The sequence below is a fragment of the Mirounga angustirostris genome, unplaced genomic scaffold, assembly GCF_029215605.1.
Source record: "Mirounga angustirostris isolate CCGP_5_RB_7025 unplaced genomic scaffold, mMirAng1.0.hap1 SCAF_6, whole genome shotgun sequence".
Lineage (NCBI taxonomy): Eukaryota > Metazoa > Chordata > Mammalia > Carnivora > Phocidae > Mirounga > Mirounga angustirostris.
The window spans coordinates 47034045-47056685 of record NW_026991714.1 but is presented as its reverse complement, the minus strand read 5'-3'; the positions used below and the strand labels follow the sequence as shown (position 1 = coordinate 47056685).

The 22641-nt window shown below is 39.9% G+C and overlaps 1 protein-coding gene across 1 annotated transcript in view; it reads right to left on the bottom strand.

The window, feature by feature from the left end:
• The window catches only part of PLA2G4A (phospholipase A2 group IVA), a 153174-nt gene that overhangs the window by 77595 nt on the left and 52938 nt on the right, over positions 1-22641 (bottom strand). The window contains exons 5-6 of the mRNA XM_045877356.3: positions 7884-8032; positions 7053-7166 (exon numbers count right to left, since the gene is read on the bottom strand). Coding sequence (XP_045733312.1) covers positions 7053-7166; positions 7884-8032 — 263 coding nt within the window. The remainder of the gene's footprint in view (positions 1-7052; positions 7167-7883; positions 8033-22641) is intronic.

The following is a 22641-nucleotide window of genomic DNA, read 5'->3' as shown; positions in this document are numbered from 1 at the left end:
ATAATAAGAATATCGAATATTTATTTAGTGCTTACTGGACCAGGCACTGTTCTAAAGCTTTCCATGTATTAATTAATTTAACCATAACCACAACCTTAAAAAGAGGTAGGTACTATATACAACCCTGTTTCACAGATGAGGATGCACGGCAGAGAGAAAAAAAAAAATGCTCAACATCACATGGGCAATAAGTAGCAGAATCATGATTCCAACCCAGGCAGCGGCTGGCTGACTCTGAGCCTGGGGTCAAAAAGAGCAGGTCCTGCCAGTTTCTTTCAAATGACAACTGTGATGCTCTCTCACTTTGTGACTCCAATAAACACAACCTAACCCTAAATACCAGCAAGAAAACAAAACAAAACAAAATGTGGATCCAGCCCTAAGATTGGCTTTTTCCTAAAAACAACAAATAATAATAAACAACAAAAAAAGTTCAAAAATCGAGCAATAAATCAGTCTTGGGAAGGGCCGGATCCGCTGTAAATTCCCTCTCTGCGGCTGCAGCTGGTCCTCAGGGCCCCCAGCGATCATTCCATTCAGCTCTTGCAGACACCGGAGAGTTGCGGCTTATGCTCACTTAGCTCAAGTCACCCTGCACTCCTCATACTTGTCCCTGGCCACAGAAGAAGTCTGCTGAAGCTGCATCAACCCTTTTGTTTTCACTAGGAAACAGACTCTGTCTCTTTACCTACTAACTTGCTGCTTACTAATCCATCTGAGGAAGAAGCCAAATCCTGTTGGCTCGAAATTCCCTATTACCAGGTCAAAAACCTTCCATAACTCACTGCTGTGGGTAGGAAAACATCCAAATTCTAACACCTCAAATTTGAGCTCTGCCATAGTTTGACCTCTGTGTATCTATTCTTCCTTTATGCACGAATGCTCTGCTCTCACCACGCTGGTCTAGACACTGTTTCCTGAACACACTGGTCCTTCCGAGTCCCATGACTGTGAGCAAAGGCTCAGGCTATTCTCCCCACCAGAATGGCCTTCCACCCCGTTGGTGATCCAACCACATCCTTCCTTTAAGTACAAGCCTAAACCATTGATATCCACTGTAACTCACTGAAACCCCATGCCCCTTCACCTTCCTGTCCTCATTTCCTACCACAATCCCTACCACTCTTTCTCTGTGTGTTCCACTGCAGGACTTTTCTACTCGGGGCAACTTCTGCCCCCCTTCCCCCTGCCTCCCCCCACCCCGATATCATCAGAGATGCTCTTGGCCATATTTTTGGAACTGCATTTGCAACCCCCTTTACATACACAAATACCTCTTTCCTCCTTCCCTGGTTTATTCAGCACTTACTGCTATCACTACCTAACACAAGTAACTTTTACTTATTTATCTTGCTTCTTGTCTCTCTTACTAAGTAGAATATGAGTTCCATGAGAGGAGGGATTCTTACTGTTTTGTTCACTGCTGAATAGGTAGTTCCTAAAGACTTGCCTGACACATCAGTAGGTGTTTAATAGTTATTTGTGAAATGAATGAATGAATAATTCCTTCTTATAATGCTCACTATATATCTTATCTACACTATTTGGCACTTAAAATTATACTATATAATACTAAGCTCTAGTTAATGATATGCTTAAGTGTTTAGGGGTGAAACATAGTGCTGTCTGCAATTTGTTTTTATTTTTTATAAGATTTTATTTATTTATTTATTTAGAGAAAAAGTGCAGGAGTGGGGGGAGGGGCAGAGGCAGAGGGAGAGAGAGAATCCCAACACAGGGCTGGATCCCATGACCTCGATACCACAACCCGAGCAGAAACCAAGAGTCAGATGCCCACCAACTGAGCCACACAGGCGCCTCTCCAATTTGTTTTTAAATGCATCAAAAAAATAAGATGGTTTGGGGCACCTGGGTGGCACAGTCGGTTAAGCAGCCAACTCTTGGTTTCAGCTCGTCGTGATCTCAGGGTTGTGAGATTGAGCCCCACGTAGGGCTCCATGCTCAGCGAAGAGTCTGCTTAAGACTCTCTCTCCCTCTTCCTCTGCCCCTTCCCACCCCACCCTCTTTCTCCCTCTCTTTCTCTAAAATAAATAAATGAATATTTAAGAAGTAAGATGGTTTGATGGATGGATAGATGGAGAGATATGTGGCCAAGTAAATACAGTAAAACAATCGTAGAGTCTACGTGGCAGTTATACAATCTTTCAACTTTTTTCTATGTTTGAAAATTTTTATAATAACATTTGGAGAAAAATATAACAGTTTAGAAAGGCCTTCCCTGACTATATAAACTTCAGTTGCCCACCAACTATTCCCTATCACATCCCTCTGTTCTATTTTCCTCACAGTACTAGCAGATATTGTATTGATTGTCCTTGGCTTTCTGATCCTATTTACCTTCCCCATTAGAAAGCAAGCTCTCTGGGAACCAGAACATCATCGAGCACGTCCTCTACTGTTTGCCCATCACCTAGAATACTACTTAGAACATAATAAATGTTTAATAACGCCCAAGTAAGTAAATTAATGAATAGATGCCTCATGATACTGCTTACTGTATTACTTACCAGTTTATACATGAATGTCTACTCCTTTCCAAACAGATTATTAGTTCCTTGAAAATGAACTTTTTGTGGCTTTCTTAACATTTAGCAAAGTATTAGCTGCAAAATTTTAGCTGCTCAAATTCTCATATTAAAAAATAGTCTACTGGGCGCCTAGGTGGCTCAGTCGGTTAAGCATCTGTCTTTGGCTCAGGTCATGATCCCAGGGTCCTGGGATGGAGTTTTGCATTGTGCTCCTTGCTCAGCGGGGAGTCTGCTTCTCCCTCTCCCTCTACCCCTTGGCCCTGCTCATGCTCTCTCTCTTGTTCTCTCTCTCAAATAAATAAATAAAATCTTTAAAAAAGAATCTACTGATAGGTCAGTATTTTAAAATCACATAATGAAGATTTTTGTGTGTGTGGTCCCTGGGTGCACACAAAATGAAAGATTTTTATTATTGTTTTGTTTCCATATCCGTAAAATGGAAAGAATTAAAAATTCTTGAATAAAAATGATCATATAAAAAAGGTATTCTTTCTGGATCACAGAACCTTATAAATTAGAAAGGATCTTACATTAATCAAAACTTCTATCTTAGAGATGAAGAGTATAAGGCAGAAAGAGTGACAAATCAAACATTCTAGGGGGAGATTAGTGACCAAGACAGAATGAGAGAATGGATCTCCCGATTCCCTGAGTGGGTAGTGCAAGCCCGTGGGAATCTGGCAATCTCCATTTGGAGACTCCCTTTCTTTCTCTAGCTGGCTGCTGGCCACAGAAATCACTCTATGTTGACTCAGTATTAACTTTTGGATGACAAAATTTTGAAGAAGTTTTTGTTAATAATGTCTTGGCTGGAAACCTGTGTTCTCTCTTTGTCAAATCCAAGTGCTTTCTTTATTGTTCCAGACTGTTATAATCATCTTCAAGAATCGTTTAAAAACTTCTTTTCCCACACTATTCCCTCACAGTCTGTTCTCTCTCACCTCCTTAAACACTGGAAAGAAGCCCATGCTCCTCTGAAAGATGGGGTGCAGAGGTGAGGTGAGGCTGGAGAGCGTGCACAGGGCATGCCACGTGATCTGGGGAATGCCAAGGGCTCTCCACCCAACCCTGCGTCTTTACCTTTCTCCCCTCTACCATCACAGATCACCAACGCAAACAATTGTCCTTCAGATACAAACTTCAAAGGTCTCTTAAGAACAGAGTGATGGGGCGCCTGGGTGGCTCAGTTGATTAAGCGACTGCCTTCGGCTCAGGTCATGATCCTGGAGTCCCTGGATCGAGTCCCTGGATCAAGTCCTGCATCGGGCTCCCTGCTCGGTGGGGAGTCCGCTTCTCCCTCTGACCCTCCCCCCTCTCATGTGCTCTCTCTCTTATTCTCTCTCTCAAATAAATAAATAAAATCTTAAAAAAAAAAAAAAGAACAGAGTGATGAAGAAAAGCTGTTTGGCCAACTGTTTTCTCAGCCGCACTAAAGAAACTAATTATGTAAGCTACTTTAAATTCAGGAATGTAGAAAGTCTTTTTTAGAGCCCGGAGGTTACACAGCTAACCATAGGAAATGACAGGAGGAGAGGAAATGCATGTTTCCCTCCAATATCTTCTCCCATAATCAGACTGAAGATGGGGGAAAACATACTGTGGAAAGGCCAATCCATGCTTACAACGCTCTCAATAAACATTTATTGAGAACCCAGTCCTAGAGACACGCCTTAGGAAGGTTGCGGGATATTAGCCTTTGACCAACTCTAAACTTTACCCCACCATGCATCAACATGTGTCTGCAGGGCCTTGTAACTTGCCAGGCCCCGACTTGCTTTCTTCTTTCAAGACTCCATGCCTTTGCATTTATAAAGTACTTAATATGTTCTAAGCACTATATATATGTACGGGTACATCCATGTGCATACATTAGTGATATATATTTCTATAACCAAGCATCATTATACATTTAATGTATAATAAATTCTATACTTAATAAATACATAAACTAAGCAACGCATTATATCTTATGTAATAAACCATATAAAAGTATAATTATGTACAGATATATTCATGTGCATACAGTATTTTTTTAAGATTTATTTATTTTAGAGAGACAGAGTGGGGAGGGGCAGAGGGAAAGGGAGAGAGAAACCTTAGCAGACTCTGAGCAGCGACTGACTGTGCATACAGTATTGATATGTATTTCTATAACCAAGCATTATTATATATTTCTTTTTTTTTAAAGATTTTATATATTTATTTGAGAGAGAGAAAGAGAGGGAGAGCACGAGCAGAGGCAGAAGCAGAGGGAGAAGCAGACTCCCCACTAAGCAGGGAGCCCAATGCAGGGCTCAATCCCAGGACCCCGGGATCATGACCTGAAATGAAGGCAGACGCTTAACCGACTAAGCCACCCAGGTGCCCACCGTATACATTTCATATACATTTCAAATTTTATACTTAATAAATATATAAACTAAGTAACATATAATTTATATCTTATGTAATATACTATAAAAAGTATAATCAAATAATTACATCTAAATGTATTTAAAATATATGTATATGTAATATAATTACAGTATATATTATCATATGGCTATATTATATATAAGTAAAATTAAGTCATTTAATCATAAATGCATTATCATAAACTCTCTTATGAGATATCATCTCCATTTTACAGATGAGTAAATCAAGGCCCGGAAGAGCTAAGTGATTTCACCAGGATGAAACAGATAGTAAGGGGCAGAGCTGACATTTAAACACCAAATAACCTAGCTTCAAATGCCAAGGCATTAACCACTATGTTCACTCTTCAACCTATTCAAAATCACCTACTTGTATGCAGCGGTCGCTGGCTTCCCCTGACAACAGTCTGTCTTTATTCTGTCTTCCTACCACACATTCCTGATTGATGCTTATCTCACCGTACGGTGGTTTCATTTCTCACATGTTTCTATCTCCTCTGCCCACTTCCTAACCCAACCCCTACCTCACCTCTACCCCACATGGAGGTAACTGAGGGAAGAGCCTACTGTGTCTTATTCTTCTTTATATTCCTTGCACAAAGCACAGTGGCTGGTACACAGTGGACTTCAATAAACATTTACAAGAGGGATGAATGCAAGAACTTTAAAAAAAAAGTCAACAGAACTGTGGGCAGTGTATCTCTTGGCACGGGAGTCAGACATACAGAAGACATGCTTCCTGGAGCAGCTGAAGGAGTTAACAGGGCACGTGGGACTAGACTGTCCTCAAGGCACCTGGGCTGCCCCGCTCGCATGAACCGGTCAGGTAGACCTTCGGGCTTAAGTTGGTTTCTAAACAGGTATACATTCATCCAGTAAATATAAACTATGCATTAGCTCTGTAATTAGGCATGCATAACCAGTATTCCTGATCTATAGGATTTTAGTTTACGGGGAGAGGGAGGAAGATAAGAAATCAAACAATTTAAATGCCTCAGTCCCAGTGAATACCATAGATAATTATCTTAGGGCTTCAGAGAAGGAGGAGGTCACTTGGGATAGTAACAGAAAGGAGGTGAGAGTTAAGGAACAGGCAGGTTTGGGGGAAGACACCAATTTGAAGTCATTCCAAGGACAAGCAAAAACACAGAGCCTCTTCCAACAAGAAATTAATACATTAACCAGCCTTCTGGATACTGGTCCATCAGTTGTTTACATTTCTCACTGTAAACTTCTAAATTAGTTTCTTATAAAATTCAAAATCCAATGTTTACTCTGTATTAGTAATCTTTCTAGGGCTTTGTGATTCCTAAATTATTGACATTTCAGAAACGCAGCATACCTAGAAGTGTAAAAAAAAACAAAACCCAAGACTATTCCTGCTGACTTTTCATTGCTGCAGCCCTAATTATTTGAGGATTATCTGAGACAGAAATATCCCTCCACAGAGGCTTAATTTATTGCTAAACATGTAATTTTGGAACAGTTTGGATGTTCCGACAGTTTTCTTAAAAAAAAAAAAAAAACAACTTTTTTTTTATTTGAGAGAGAGAACGTGCACACGCACACGTGAATGAGGGGGAGAGGTAGAGGGAGTGGGACAGAGGGAATCCCAAGCCGACTCTCTGCTGGGCGAGAAGCCTGATGCAGGTCTCGATCCCATGACCCTGAGATCATGACCTGGGCCCCGAAATCAAGAGTCAGACGCTTAAATGACTGGCCCCCCCAACAGTTTTCTTTTTGAGTTCTCTCTCTCTCTTTCTCTCTGCCATTCCTCTCAGATTTTACATCTTCCTTTATCTTCTCAAAAGTTTTATTAGACCTCCTGTGGGGTCGGGGGTGGGGGGCCCAAAGCCATTGCCTCACTTAGAGCAACAACAGAGATTAATGTCTCTGTATTATTTAGTGTAATACTTCAATCAAAGCTTATAAATATCAGAACAATAAAAAGCTTTGGACAAGAAGTAAAAGGGACACAAAATTTTCTCTTTAAAAAAGAAACATCCCAACAAACAAATAAAATAGATCCCAGAATAAATAGATTTTTATCTGACATAACGTTGAAAAATAATCCTGTTGTGTCACTTACTTGGTTGAAAATAAAAGGAACCTCTTTCTTCTCTCCTACTTTCATAGAGGATATGGGGAATGTTGCTGTCCCTAGAGTTTCATCCATGACATAATTGGCATCCATTAATGTGACCTGTAGAGATTAAAAAGTAGAACACAGGAATATAATTTCTCTTGGATCTTTGGATATTATATCGAAAATTTCCACCACACTTAAAAAATCAAAGTTCTCAAATGATATTTAATAGTCATTTGAGGGCCTCAATATTCAACTGGTTATAATTCTTTGTCTTTTCTTTCTGACACATTTGCCACTAAGGCAGTCATTAACTTTTTCACTTTCCTGATTGACTTAATCATTATCATGTTTTCAAAAATGGAACCTTACCCCCCGCCCCCAGGGGAAATGCTATTTTGGAGTATGAGAAATAAATTAATGTAGAAAATCCATGTAACCATTTTGGGAAAGATCTATTTTAACTTATTTTCAGGTTAATTATTTTCAGTTAGAAACTTTACGTTAACAAAGTTCACTTATTTTAAAGTAGGAATCCATTGACGATATTGTTATTCTGTTGTACTTGGACCCTCCTCTTTATAACAGAAAATATGTTTTCTCCAAAGCACACGAGGAGGATAAAAGATTCTTCCCAGCGCTACCTAACTCTTGCGTTACCACTGGGCACTCACATCACTTGATGTACACCACTTAGAGCCCAGTGTTCCAGGCTGCACAGCTGGACCCCAGCCACACCTGCCCAAGGAGAAAGATGGCATGAAAGGGACAAGCTCAAACACCAACTTCAACATGAATGAGGACCATCTAACGGTCCGCAAATGATTCACTGACCTCCAAAACATTTTCCTGGTTAGGATCCAAAATAAACTCGAAGGTCTCATTCCACACAGGGTTTATGTCATTATTGAAGTGTCTTGTTCTCTTCCTGCTGTCAGGGGTGGAGGAGATGAAAAGTTCCACGTACGGATCTGGAGTGTCAACTGTAGACAGTAAACACAAGTGAGGAGGATGAAAAAATATGATCCATAATTCCTACTTCGGTTTTATTTTTTTTATTTTTTTAAAGATTTTATTTATTTATTTGAGAGAGAGAGAATGAGAGAGAGAGAGAGCACATGAGAGGGAGGAGGGTCAGAGGGAGAAGCAGACTCCCCGCCGAGCAGGGAGCCCGATGCGGGATTCGATCCTGGGACTCCAGGATCATGACCTGAGCCGAAGGCAGTCGCTTAACCAACTGAGCCACCCAGGCGCCCCCTAATTTGGTTTTATTAATATGTGTTGTCAGATTATTTTTAATGAATCTGGAGTAGCATATTTAAAATGTCCGAGACAACATACGCTATAACGGAAGAACATTACAGGTTAGATACTTCTTATGTATTATGTCCCTGCCCTTCGTAATAGCCCCGTGAGAAGGAATCTTTTATGAGATGATTTACTCAGAATTCCTCTATTCACTTAAAGAACATGATCAGCAACACCTCAGGGGAACTACTAAATGATGAGAACAATCTCACCCAGCTAACTACAGTATAACCTTCACCCCAGGACAATGATGGTGACAAGATCATGGGTTCAGGATGATGGTGCTTGTCTACAGTACAAAAATTATCCTAATTACTTTATTTGCCAAGCAAAATAATTAAAGTCGGTGTGAGATAACTATTGTTTGTAGTTATAGGGTTGCCTGGTATAGCTGTACAGGTTGTACACTGAACAACCCTTAGCGGGCTGGCATTTGTATTCGTGATCAACATATATTTCCATATTTATTATAGCAGTATTCAATCAGATGGAAGTGGGTGTCTCAAGGAAGTGACAGCTTTTTCTCTTGTACAGAAAGGCCTGCTGGAGTCAGGGCATGATGTGGGTGCCATTTTAAATAGAAAGAAGCAATGGCAAATAAAGGGGCTATTTAAGTTTCTTCCCATTATATATTCACATAGCAACAAGGCAACTGACACTAAGCAGTGGAAACACTCATCACTCCCTCCTTAGTGGTTCCATTGAGTCCTTCACCATCTTACAACATTGTACACACTGTATTTTATGGATGTAATTATACATTTATCTGTCTTTTCCTTACAAGACTCCACAACTTGAGGGCAGGGATCAACTCTTACTCATCTGTATCTCTTCAGAACCTAACAACTATCACAATACTTAAAAATCTCCTAACTTAAGGACTCAACTTTTCTCTTTAACACATCCTTTCCCATGCAATCATTGAAATTCATAACCATAAAAACCAACAGTTGAGTAATGACTGCTAGGATCTCTGTTAAGCGCTTTACACACATTAGTCTGGTTTAAATCTCCCAAAGGCACTACAAGGTTAAGTGCTCTGTTTCAGTGTTGAGGCAACAGGAAATGAGAGATGTTAAGCAATATGTCTAATATCATCCAGCTAGTAAGTCTCAGAGGAAGATCTGGCTGCAACAATCATTCTTTTAAGTGCTAAAGATGAGATCATAAGGTAGACCTTGCTATCAAAAGAGGAGCTGGACTTAAGAGTTATGGGAAGGGGGGAAGGATAGAGGGAGGAAGGTAGGGGGCAGGGAGAGAGGGGGGTGAGAGAGTTAGGAATATGAGCAGTGGTGGGAGGGGAGAGGGAGAGAGAGAGAAGGTGGTGCAGAGGTCCACACAGAAACATATAAACATTGAAAACAAAGGAAAAGCAAAAATAATAGTTCTCAAATGCTTGCTTTTCAAAGAAACATTTTTTAAAAAATATACTTTGTCTTTCAACAATAGTTACGGTCATCAAACAATTTAACCAATGCCCTTCACTTAATTTTCAAGCACTGTTCATAGTTCTATGTGGTGATTACATTTTTTAAGTGTGCATTTTTTTTAAGATTTTATTTATTTATTTGAGAGAGAGAATGAGAGAGAGAGAGAGAGAGCATGAGAGGGGGGAGGGTCAGAAGGAGAAGCAGACTCCCTGCTGAGCAGGGAGCCTGATGCGGGACTCGATCCTGGGACTCCAGGATCATGACCTGAGCCGAAGGCAGTCGCCCAACCAACTGAGCCACCCAGGCGCCCATTAAGTGTGCATTTTTATTGTAAAGTGGAAAGGCCTACACACGAGGTATATGCATTTGGAATTGTCTTTTATTTAATTTCCTCACTTGGACTTAATGCATCATTGGTCAAGGGCAGCTGAGTCTCAAAAGAGTACGATATAAATGCCTAGAGTTCTGGTTAAAAATGCAGACCCTTGACCCTCATCCCCTAAGACCTATGATCAGTAGATGTGCAAAGGGCCTAGGAATCTGCATTTTTAAACAAATATTCTAGCTGATACTGATGTAGGTCATCTTCTGTTCACACTTTCGATATCCTGCTTTAGAGAAAAGGAAATAGGCAGTTATTGGAATTTTATGTATTGTTTATTTTTACAGAGCTATAATTGGCATATATTGCGTGAGTATAAGGAATCCAATGTGTTGGTCTGATACACTTACATATTGCAATTTCTAACTCAATGCTTCTATCTTTCAATAGGACCATGGAAGACAAGCTAGAAAACAAAAAGACTGAGCAGGAAGCAAGGCAAGGGGAAATGGGCCAAAGAAGAGAAGGGCATGCTACCAGGTGACTCTTCGCACCTCCTCAACCTGGAGACGTTCCTTTTCCTCAACCATATTTCTCCCATGGCGCCAGAGCTCAAGATGTCAAGTCAGAAATAAAATGACATATTTAGAACAGCAGGTGGTAGAAGATCATCAAGAAAAATATCTTTCCTCTTTTGAGTAAAAGTCAGCACATGATTTAAAGGAAAAGATTCAGTTGGGATTTCACATTAAATGTATAAAAATGTAACCCTTCTTCATCCCATAGGGCAGGTGCTTTCTCATGGGGCTAATGCTCTTTTCTAGTTGTTTCCCCCAAACATGAGAAAATCCAAAACCAAGCAAAAAAACCAATCTAGAAAACAAAAAGTGTCTGGGAGGAGGAGGCCTGCAAACGGTAAACATCACTCATTCATTCAACAAATATTTGAGTGCCTGCTCTCTGCCAGGAGCTACCTGTCAAGAAGCAGTTTGGCTTTCCGAGCAGCCCAACGCAAAACTGCAGATCTGAACGATGGAAGTGAGTCAGATGCTAACAGCCTAATTTTAGAGGCAAGAGTAAACGGGAGGCAAGCAGATACACTATGCCAGTGACTAGTAACTCAGTCACTCAGATTATCACCCACAAATAAAGTCAAATCGTAGGCGGCAAAATTGCCTTTGAGGCTTGGTCTTCATTTGAATCTGAGGAGAGGAGGGGGAGGTTTTCTTGGGCCAAACAAGGAGAGAACAGAAAGTTAAGTTCCTTGGGAGAAGCCATGTGGGAAAAGGATGCAGCAAACCGAGTAGTGTCAGTCAGTCAGGGAGATAAGCATCTTCTAAGCCATTCTGGGTGCTCCGTCTGGATCATATACTTTAGCCAATTCTAACTCTGACAAAATGATGATGAAAAGAGAATACAAGATGCCAACACTACATTTCTGTATCAAAACATCAACCAACAGCCCCCTTTTTTGTTGAGTAAAGCGATAGAAGTTAGATACAGAAAAAGCTCTCAAGAGTGAGAAGGGTCCCTACAGGGTTGCCATTGAGGGCCGTTAGGGTTGGTCTTTTATAGAAAGCTAACCAGGGAACTTAAATCCTTTTAACATCTCTAATGATATCACCATTGAGCAAGGTCTAGTCATAACACCTTCAATGGCTTACTTCCTTTTTAGGGTCTGGTTATTCTTGCTGGTCACAGGTGATTTCATAAAAAGATACCCACCCCACATGCCTAGGGCAGGTTTGTTCCCTTATCTCTGGTTTCCTCACACTGCCACATTTTTGGGATTTCTGTGAGCCTGAGCACCTAGCCCCCTACCTATCTCTCCCTACCTAGCCCCCTGTCCCTTACTCATTCCTCCTCCTGGAATAGTAACCCTAACTGCCCTTAGGGAATGGGACGATGACCACTGAAATGGGGCGGCAGGCTGTGTGGCAGTTAGAATCTATCCAGGGGTCAGTCCAGGGGCCCGAGGTATGGCTCCAGGGGGTCATGATGGGCAGCAAACGGGTACATGCATCAGCATATGCAAAAGGATGAACATAAAACAAGTATGAGGCCCCAGGTTATGGTCCCACCCCTTAGATAAGATCCCCAATTACCAATGTTGTCAAATAGATCAGTGGATATCTTGATCGACAGACCTTTTTAAAAAGCAAATTAGAATCCTGTTCAATTCACTTTGGATTCTGCTTTTCACTTTTAAATGCAATCAATATTCTACAGCTCTTGTCAAAAGTGCTAGTTGTGTGAGCTTCTCTCCTTGCTTCATTAGCAAAGAGACCTCAACGTTAAGTTGTCAAAAGGTGCTGGGCAGTGGAAAAGCACAGCCAGCTGCAAGCTCTGATACCGCAGTCGGCATCACGGCTGATCTCTGCAAGCCGAGAACCATCCGTAGCGGTGGCAGGATGTAGCATCCGCTGCAGGATGAACAGGAGTTTTAGGACACGAGTTTAAAATCAGATTACGATAATCACATAGCTCACTTTCTTTACATCATCTATAATCTTCACTGGCTTCAGAAAGGGAAAGCTGCAGGGAAGCTTTGAAAAGGGAGAGCAGGGCGCCTGGGTGGCTCAGTTGGTTAAGCGACTGCCTTCGGCTCAGGTCATGATCCTGGAGTCCCGGGATGGAGTCCAGCATCAGGCTCCCTGCTCGGCAGGGAGTCTGCTTCTCCCTCTGACCCTCCCCACTCTCATGTGCTCTCTCTCATTCTCTCTCTCTCAAATAAATAAATAAAATCTTGAAAAGGGAGAGCAGCCCATTTTGACGGCAAAACCAAGCCCGGTGCTTTGGGGGGGGGGGGGTAGAAAAAGGCAAATGCAGGAAAAGAAATGTTCGGTGTTTTTTTCTCCTGTATACTTATTTCACAGTTTTGTGAATTAATGCCTATAGGGTAACTGGATGTTGAATCACTGATTCGGCTTCACCTTGATTCATTCCAGCCAAATAGGTGGTAAAGCAAAGAGGTAGTGTGTGGGCAAAGACATTCTTACCTCTCATCCTTTTATCTAAATCTTGACAAACAAAAATGTTGGGGGTATGGAATACAGATCTTTTTTTGCTCCCATAAAGATGACATGAAACTACATGCACCAGAAATAGCTTCAGAATTCCTGGGTTGTAAAACCTCTCATAAACTTTAGTAGTTTAAGGAGTGCCTACCTAAATTAATAAAAGGTCCATCTGTCATTTCAGCTTTGTCTGAGCAAAATATTATGTGATTCATGATAGGGGCTGATGGCAGCTTCTATACTCTCTAAGTTCTATTTTAAATGTCCTCCATTGGGTTTCTCATATCCACTTTGCTCCACAACTTAAACCCTCCACTATAAATAAAGATGACCTATAACCTGTTATAATTCTTGTAATAAACAGCATTTAAAAAATCCCCAAAGGAATAGTTCTCCCAAATTCACAGTCAAAATATTACTTTCCAAAGAGCTGTTACTGCTGATGGTGAGCTTGAAGTGGGTTTCTCAAAATGCAGTCCTCTAAAGTATCTTCACAGAATCATCTGGAGCATCAAAAATGCAAACACCTTGTATCTTCGGTCAGAGCACAGGCTTAGAAATCTACATTTTTAACAGCTTGACCAGGTGATTCTTATGTACATAGTTTGAAAAACATGGTTTAAAGTATATATTATTGGGCGCCTGGGTGGCTCAGTTGGTTAAGCGACTGCCTTCGGCTCAGGTCATGATCCTGGAGTCCCTGGATCGAGTCCCGCATCGGGCTCCCTGCTCGGCAGGGAGCCTGCTTCTGCCTCTGACCCTCCCCCCTCTCATGTGCTCTCTCTCTCTCATTCTCTCTGTCTCAAATTAAAAAAAAAAAAAAATTAAAGTATATATTATTAAAATCGACTAAACAACAATGATGTAAATAACACCCACAGAAAAGTAGAAACATTTTGGCATTGAGAAATCAATAGGCTTGGGCGCCTGGGTGACTCAGTTGGTTAAGCGACTGCCTTCGGCTCAGGTCATGATCCTGGAGTCCTGGGATCGAGTCCCGCATCGGGCTCCCTGCTTAGCAGGGGGTCTGCTTCTCCTTCTGCCCTCTTCCCTCTCGTGCTCTCTGTCTCTCATTCTCTCTCTCTCAAATAAATAAATAAAATCTTTAAAAAAAAAAAAAGAAATCAATAGGCTTACTGACCTTCTGTCATGGAGTTATTCTGCCATAGACTATATTAAGCACAATCCAGTAATTCACTTCCGTGTCTTTCCAGCCATTAAAGACATTTTCAAGTGGCCACACGAAAACAAATCCAAGAATAAAGTATGTGTGGTGTGTTAGATGGCAATCTATATAAGGTGACAGGCTGATATTCAAGCATTCTGCTTCCATCACCACCAAAATAGGAATACCATAGTAAGACCAAAAATTAAATAATAATTTGTTGAAATAAATGCCTCTGAATTGTCCTCAAATGTCGTCCCTCCTTTGAAATGTTTATGATTTCCTGATCATGCTAATTATGTGGAGAACTTAAAGCTTTTTGACTTAAAGGTTTAAAACTTAAAGGGTTTGTGATGGCCAGCCTTTTCACTTTCCCTGGACTATGCTGGCCAAGTGGCTGGCCAGGAAAGGAATTGTTAGCCTCATGATAAATGTACGAATTTCAACAGCAGTTTAGTTTTTTTTTAATTTATTTTTTTAAAGACTGTATTTATTTATTTGACAGAAAGAGACACAGCGAGAGAAGGAACACAAGCAGGGGGAGTGGGAGAGGGAGAAGCAGACTCCCTGCTGAGCAGGGGGCCAGATGTGGGGCTCGATCCCAGGACCCTGGGATCAAGACCTGAGCCAAAGGCATATTAATCTTAGGGTTTTTTTTTAAAGATTTTTATTTATTTATTTGACAGAGATAGAGAGCACAAGTAGGCAGAGAGGCAGGCAGAGGGAGAGGGAGAAGCAGACTCTCCACTGAACAGGGAGCCTGACGCGGGGCTCGATCCCAGGACCCTGGGATCATGACCTGAGCCGAAGGCAGACGCTTAACCGACTGAGCCACCCAGGCGCCCCTAATCTTAGTTATTTTAGGTATTATGTGGAGAACTATTTATTTTTCTTGATCTTGTTTTTTGGTACACCCGGCAATTCTCTGCTGAATGCCAGAACTTTTTATGAAAATTTGTGAGGCTGCTAGATCTACTTCCACAGAGGACCCATCTTATCTTCTGGCAGGCAGTGAGAATAGGATGGATCGCCTCAATTTAACCCAAAGTCTCAAATCGGAGATTGACTCAAAGCTTTGTAATGTTCAGCCTACCTCTTGTTCATTCCCACTGTGAAGTAGGCTTACATTTGGCAGTTCTGATCTCCAGTTTTTTTCCCTCTTAGCACCATGAGGCTGCCAATACCTCTGCTTTGTTTTCGGGGGATTTTATATTTGCTTCTCAGCCTGTTGCCCTGCACAGATTAAGACTTGGCCAGTGCACACGGTGAAGGCACTGTCTTTCAGCTTCTATGGGCTTCCCCTCTCTCAGAGATATTGCCCCTCAAATTCTAACTGGCTTAGTTCTGAAATGCAGCTTTTGTGTCCCCATGTCCTTCGAGATTGCCAAAGCTCTGTTGGATTCTCTGCCTCTTCACTGCTTGGCTACTTTCCACATCCCTGTCTCCCTGTTATCCCCCAAATCACCTAGATCCAGCAATGGATTGAGGGGGGAAATGGCTTGCAGAATGCTGGGCATACTTCAACGACTTCTCTGGGATATTGGTCCTTAACATCCCAGTTGACCAGTGGCTTTTCAATCCTTCAGACATTTTAAAAATTAATTTAATCTGTGGTTTCTAAGTTGCACTTAGGGGAAATGAATGCTCTGCTGTTAGTTACTTCAGCATAGTCCAATGACCACTGAGTCATTAACTTGACCCAACATATACTAATCCCTATTCCTTTTATTTCCACTCTTCACATGACTGTCCAGAAATTTACTGCATTTCTCAGGTCACCTACCCTATCCACTACTCCTCATCCGAGGACACAACTCAGACTCATCCTTCACTGGGAAAACAAAACAAGAGGATTAGATGTACTCATTCAACTTCCCTTCCACATACATCACAACCATAAAGCAAAATTTATAATTAGAAAATGTATTTATTCATACTTAAGTTCTTCCTTTAGGTCTTAGAAGAAAACATCTCTATACCCTCTTCTCTCAATTTCATACTATTCTCTACCTCTTCTATTTCTCATTCATCCCTAGCCCAAATTTAATCTGTAATTATTTGCTTTGCCCTGGCCAAATCTTCTCAACCTATAAACAAATGTTGATCAATAACAAAATAAACAAGATTTCATTAATTTTGCCAATTCCTCAAGATCGTTCCTATCCTCAGCAAAGAGTTTAGAAAAATAAGTGTAGTCTATACTGGGGCATCTGGGTGGTACAGTCAGATAAGCATCCGACTCTTGGTTTCGGCTCGAGTCATGATTTCAGGATCCTGAGATCAAGTCCCACATCAGGCTCCGTACTCAGATGGGGGTCTACTTGAGATTGTCTCTCTCCCTCTACCCCTCCTGCTATGTTCTTGTTCTCTCTCGAATAAATAAATAAATCTTTTTTAAAAATGTAGTCTATACTTACTGCTTCTATTCCCATCACCTTGTAAAATTCTGACCCATTGTGCTCCACCTTGTTCTATTACATAATCAGTTATTCTCCCTATTGTAACTTTTTTCTTAGCTTTATTGAGATATGAGATGTACAACATGATAATCTGATACACATATTGCCAAGCAATGTTCACAGTAGGGGTAGTTAACACCTCTATCATCTCACACAAATACCATTTCTTTTTGTGATGAAAACATCGAAGATCTACTTTCTTAGCAACTTCCAAATATATAATACAGTATTGTTAACTATGATCACCATGTTGTAATTAGATCCCCAGAACTTATTCATCTTATAACTGGAAGTTTGTATCCTTTGACCGACATCTCTCTGTTCCCGCCTCCCACTCCCCGAGTTCCTGGCAACCATCATGCCGTATCATAGCTTCAGTATAGAACTCAATGAGCTTTTTCTCAGTGCAATACCCTTTGTGCAAATAAAATATATCATGACTTGTGATTTCCTACCTAGTTCTGTAAATGTTCCCTCAGTGTATCTTTCTCTACCGTCTTCCCCTCAGCTCACACTAACTTGTGGGCTTTCATGTCGTATCTCTTACAAATCCTTCAAAAGAGTCCTTCAAGATGAAGTGAACCCCTTAAAAAAAAATGAATGCTCATGTGGTCAAAACCAACTTGTTAAGGAATTATCTGTTATTTACAGAGTCTTAAAAAACACACTCAATATGTATGTACCTCTCAGATCATGTGGCACACATGAATCCTGCAGTTTGATTAATCTCATATCCTTTAAAGCTGATCATCTTCAAGGTTTAAAGGGCAGTCATGATGCATTCACTCACTCCCTCAAGGTTGCAAGAAGGAGATGGTATAAACTCGACAGATACGAGATTCTTGATCACATGTCCATATAAATCCTACTGCAGAGTGATACATTTTTAAAGGCTTCCATCTTTTTTTTAACCATTCTGTCAATTCTGGAAGTCCTTTAATCCTCTCTTAGCTCTAGTTGTCACAGAAATAGGACATTGTCTCTAATCTATATCTCTGAGCCCCTCTCTCCTTTGAGATTTTGAATCTGTTCTTGAATGCCTTGAAAATACCTCAAACTCAACAAGTACAAAACAAATTTATTTTCTCTCCATCTTTCTTTCCTTATCCGCAAGACAAAAGAAAAATAAAGCAAAATAAACCAAAAACCTAAAAGTAAAAACTTGTTATTTTTCCTAACTTTCCTAATTTACTTCACGGATCCATCACTCCCAGCCGTCAGAGCGGGAAACACAAGAATTGTTCTCTTTTCTTCACGGCTTCTCTGTCTCATCTGCCTCACCTATTCCACCCCTCACATGGTCATCAATTCTGCTTCCTCAAGCCCACTCAAAATATCACCGCCCCAGTTCAATTAAGCAATACCTCTCACCTGACTCTTCATATAATCTCATAGTTGCTTATTTTCCCCACATTCAAACCACTCTTTGTAATGCCTCCACCATAATACCACGATTGTCTTTGTGAAACACACTTTTGTCCTTCACTGACTAGGACTGGGAGGGCAGGCCTAAGCGTGGTGAGAGAGGGCTGCAGAGCTCCCCCAACTGGACCCCAGGTTCTCCTTCCAGTCAGTGACCCTCCTCCACCATGCACAGCAGCATCACCCTCAAGAGTCAACATTTAGGCCACGAGGCATCCCTGGAATCCATACATTTTGAACATTCCATACAGTCACACTGATGGCAGAAGCATCCATTCTGAGTAAGAAAACATGGCTTCTCTTTTACTTGTGCATATCCTTATGCTTTCTTTTTGACATTTTAGCTGATAACTAAACATTAAGTTGTGTCCTTGTCCTAAGAATTTTCAAGAGTCCAAATACTGTACACATAAAGGATGAGTGGAATGAGCTCTTCTTTTTTCCCTTATCCAGTTCATACATCCGTCGTCAACTAGTTGTTCTGTTTTCTTATCAAGTAAAATTGGCCACTATAAATCACTATAAACCCTGGAGGCTACATCTATATACATACGCATAAAATAAAAATAATTCCACATCAAGCTTCAACTTGCTGATTTAGGTATTATTCTCCCAATTACGTAGGTGAGGAAGCAGAGACTCAGAGGCATTTAGTATGCTGAGCAAGGTCGTTCAGAGACCGGATTTTAGCCTAGTCTTTCTGAAGCCAAATTCCTTGCTCTTTCAAATATACCAACACTAATAACTCTTACCTATTTTTGCCTCTAGTAAACTATAAGCTCCATGATGGCAGGAACCACATCCTTCCTATTCACTACTATGTCTAAGAGTCTAGCATAAAATCTGAAACATTATAGGAACATATAAATATTATTGAAGTAATGGATGATGGACTAAACCTGAGCAATACTGCAGAAGGGGTGACCTTTACTTTAGGCCCAACAATCTTCCCTCTCTAACTTCTCTCTACCCTTGCCTAGTATGTCTCAACCTTCCTGGAGCTCTGTCTCATCTCATTCATTTGTACAGAAGTCAATGCCAGTCATTTCTTCTAAGTGCATTTGCATTTAACCTTTATTTTCAAGTTCTAAATGCAAATATAATAATAAACCTTTGAATCCCATTTTGCCCCCCTTAATAATTCCAAGGAACAGAGGAGAATGTCAAGGGACTTGTTTGTAGAGAGTAGCCCCTGCTTCCTCCAGAACAGGCTCAGAGTTGGAACTGTGATGGCTTTAGATGCTGAAGGGTAGTCCCTGCAAATTGCTGGAAATGCAGAAGCTGGAAAAGTTAGTGAATTCAGTGTGGTTTCGTGACACAGAACTTCAGCAGTGAGTCCGGATACACTGGAGAGAGAGAGAAGCAAAGCCCTTACCACGGCAGCAGCATCGTCTGGGAACCCAGATCATCATACAATACCTTTCCCTCACTGGAAATTACAAAGCAGTTTTATTAACACTATTTTTGAATCCCTTGATCAGGCAGAGTCTCCAATTTGAAGTCTCCCTATTTTTTTCATTTTTCTTTTTCTCACAGCCTCAGATCTATGAAAGCGCTTTCTTGGGTCACACGTTTCCTTTTGCAAAGGGACAAGAAACTATCAGAATGTAGCATCAGCCAACTGGATGCCAGGAAGAAAGCCCAGTAACATCTATACACAACTGACTTATGTCAGCTTGACTTGTGTACAGCTTGAACTAACAACTGACTCAGTACATTAATGAAGCGGTCTCCCATCAGGCATATAGTAAAAAACAAAACAAAACTTACTGTAAAGAATGTTGATATTCATGAGAAAACAGAGAAAGTTCAATTCAAAACAACCCAAAGCAAGCAAAATGTCAATCTAGAATAGAACTGAAATGTTTGTTACTACTTGCATTGTCTTTTTACTTAAATCTCTGGGATACCTTTTTGGAAGGAAACTAAAAATACCTTTGTTACCAGTTTATCTATGTTTGGAATGTTTTTAAAAGTTTAGCATCTAGGAATGTTTCTTGGCATCTCTTTGGGTTGGAGAGAGAGTAATTCTCCAAAAATTCTTATGTAGTATTATAAAACATTAATTTATATGGTTAATGTTGGCTATATGGATTTAGCTGTAGATACGCATTCTACTCTACACAAGAACAATTCTTATTTTTCATTAAAAAAAGGAGTTCTCAACCTGACGATACTGACATTTTGGGTCAGAGCATTGCTCTGCGATGCTCCCTGCCCTCTACACATGAGATGCCAGTAGGATCCCCTAACTGTGACAATTAAGAATGTCACTAGATATTATGACCCAGTGTACCCTGTGTAGCAAAACTGACCCCCTACCCCTGCCTAGACCCACTGTACTCAAACAAGGCATTATCCCTGCTACCTCACATTTATTCATTAGCATAAACCATTAAAAAATGGCCAGATTCCCTAATAATGTATAGTACACATACTATGCCTGTCCCATGTTTAAAATCTTTTATGATTTTTTTCTAAACTAAAATGTCAGAATTATTTAATAATAACATATTAAAATTCTACTTAGTTATAAAACCTATCTCAATCTCCATTCAAGCTGTGAAGTCTTCTGCGAAGCTTACTGCCAACACTTTTCAACAGTAACATCGTATCGCCTAAACACACAATTACTGAGTGCATACCTTCTTGGGCTAGTCTTCCAGAGTTATTCATATCTATTTCATCTTTTCATCGAGACCACAAATAGCTCAAAGGCAAAGCTGCTGCACAAGTACGCATCAGAGTGAGATAAGTTCAAGTTCTAGCCATAAAACCTAACAGCTGTGTGATTTTAGATTATTTAATGTCTTTTTAAAAATGTTTGTATCTGTAAAATTAAAATAAAAACAGCACATATCTTCTCATGTTACTAAACTGAATAAATGAGGTATGATGTTAAGTTCTAAGAACTCTCCTTCGCATTTTTGTTTATTTAACATGTATTGTGTATACTATTCATCAAGCCCCTTTCTAAACACTATAATCTTATTTAATCCTCATAAAAAAAATCTATGAGGAAGGTATAATTATTACGCCCATTTAACCACTGAGGAAATTGGGGCCTAGAAAAAGTAAGTAACTTACCCAAAATCATGTGGTTAATAAATAGAAGGGAGAGTTGAATCCAAGCAAGCTACTTCCAGAGTCCTTGCTCTGATCTCTAAGCCATGCTTCCTCTTGGGTATGGGACAGGCATTCAATAAAGTTATCTACCACACGTATTATGTTTATTTCTTTTGTATTTCTCAAGGCACTGGGGAGTACGAGGTATAAACAGCAGATGGTCAGCATTTATCAATGAGGATGTTAATAATGGACATTTATAACGCATTATATATTTCTGTAACATTTCTTTTGCAAAGTTAAAAGTTCAAAGCTGTTATTTCATTTTGCATCTGCAGATTTCGATTAACCTTGTACATCAACTTAAAATAATTTTGTCTAGAATTTTATCTAAAATAGTTCATAAAAAATATATTGATGCATCGGGAGGAATTGACGAAATGGAAGAATACTTCTAAGGAGTCAGTAACATTTACAAAAATCCCCAGACTATCCCTTGGCTAAGTTTCATTAATCATTTCACTTACTAGTCATTTCAATCTCTACATTATATACTTTTAATTTTTAAGAAAAATTTTAAAATATGGAAATATACTAAAATAATATAATGATAAATGTTTTCACATGTTTAAATTTTTAGAGCAGCAGAGGTATTCTCTTTGACATAAAAAGTTTAAGAGCATACTTTTTCGAGGAAATTTAAGAAACATTTAACTACTTTTAAACTTAATTCCATGAGATATTAATCATACCTTTTCAATACAGAAGTGGTATGTGATTTTTGGCAAAGAGAATTTACTTAACATATGAAAAGAAGTTTGCATATCACTCAGTTTTTAAAAAGTTTTTAGAATGAAGATTTCCCTTCACTCGGTATAACATTAACATGTTAAAGTATACATGTTAATATATAATTTTTATATACATTAAAATATGTATACACACTAAAATATAAAAAGTATTTTAAGACAAAGAAGCCCAAGTATAAGACATATATGATAAAAAAAAATAATAAGGAGGCTCAATCAGTGATAGGTCTTTAAAAAAAAAGAGAGGGGGGCGCCTGGGTGGCTCAGTTGGTTAAGCAACTGCCTTCGGCTCAGGTCATGATCCTGGAGTCCCTGGATGAGTCCCACATCGGGCTTCCTGCTCGGCAGGGAGTCTGCTTCACCCTCTGACCCTCCCCTCTCTCATGTGCTCTCTCTCATTCTCTCTCTCTCAAATAAATAAATAAAATCTTTAAAAAAATAATAATAAATAAAAAAAAAAGAGAGGAAACATGTGGATTGTGTCCCTATGAGTGCTGGTAACATACTCTTCATTTTGATGGGAACCTGCTTTTATTATGTCTCAAAAGCATTGCTATCAAATATACAACTGCAATATAGCTGTTAATCTTATTG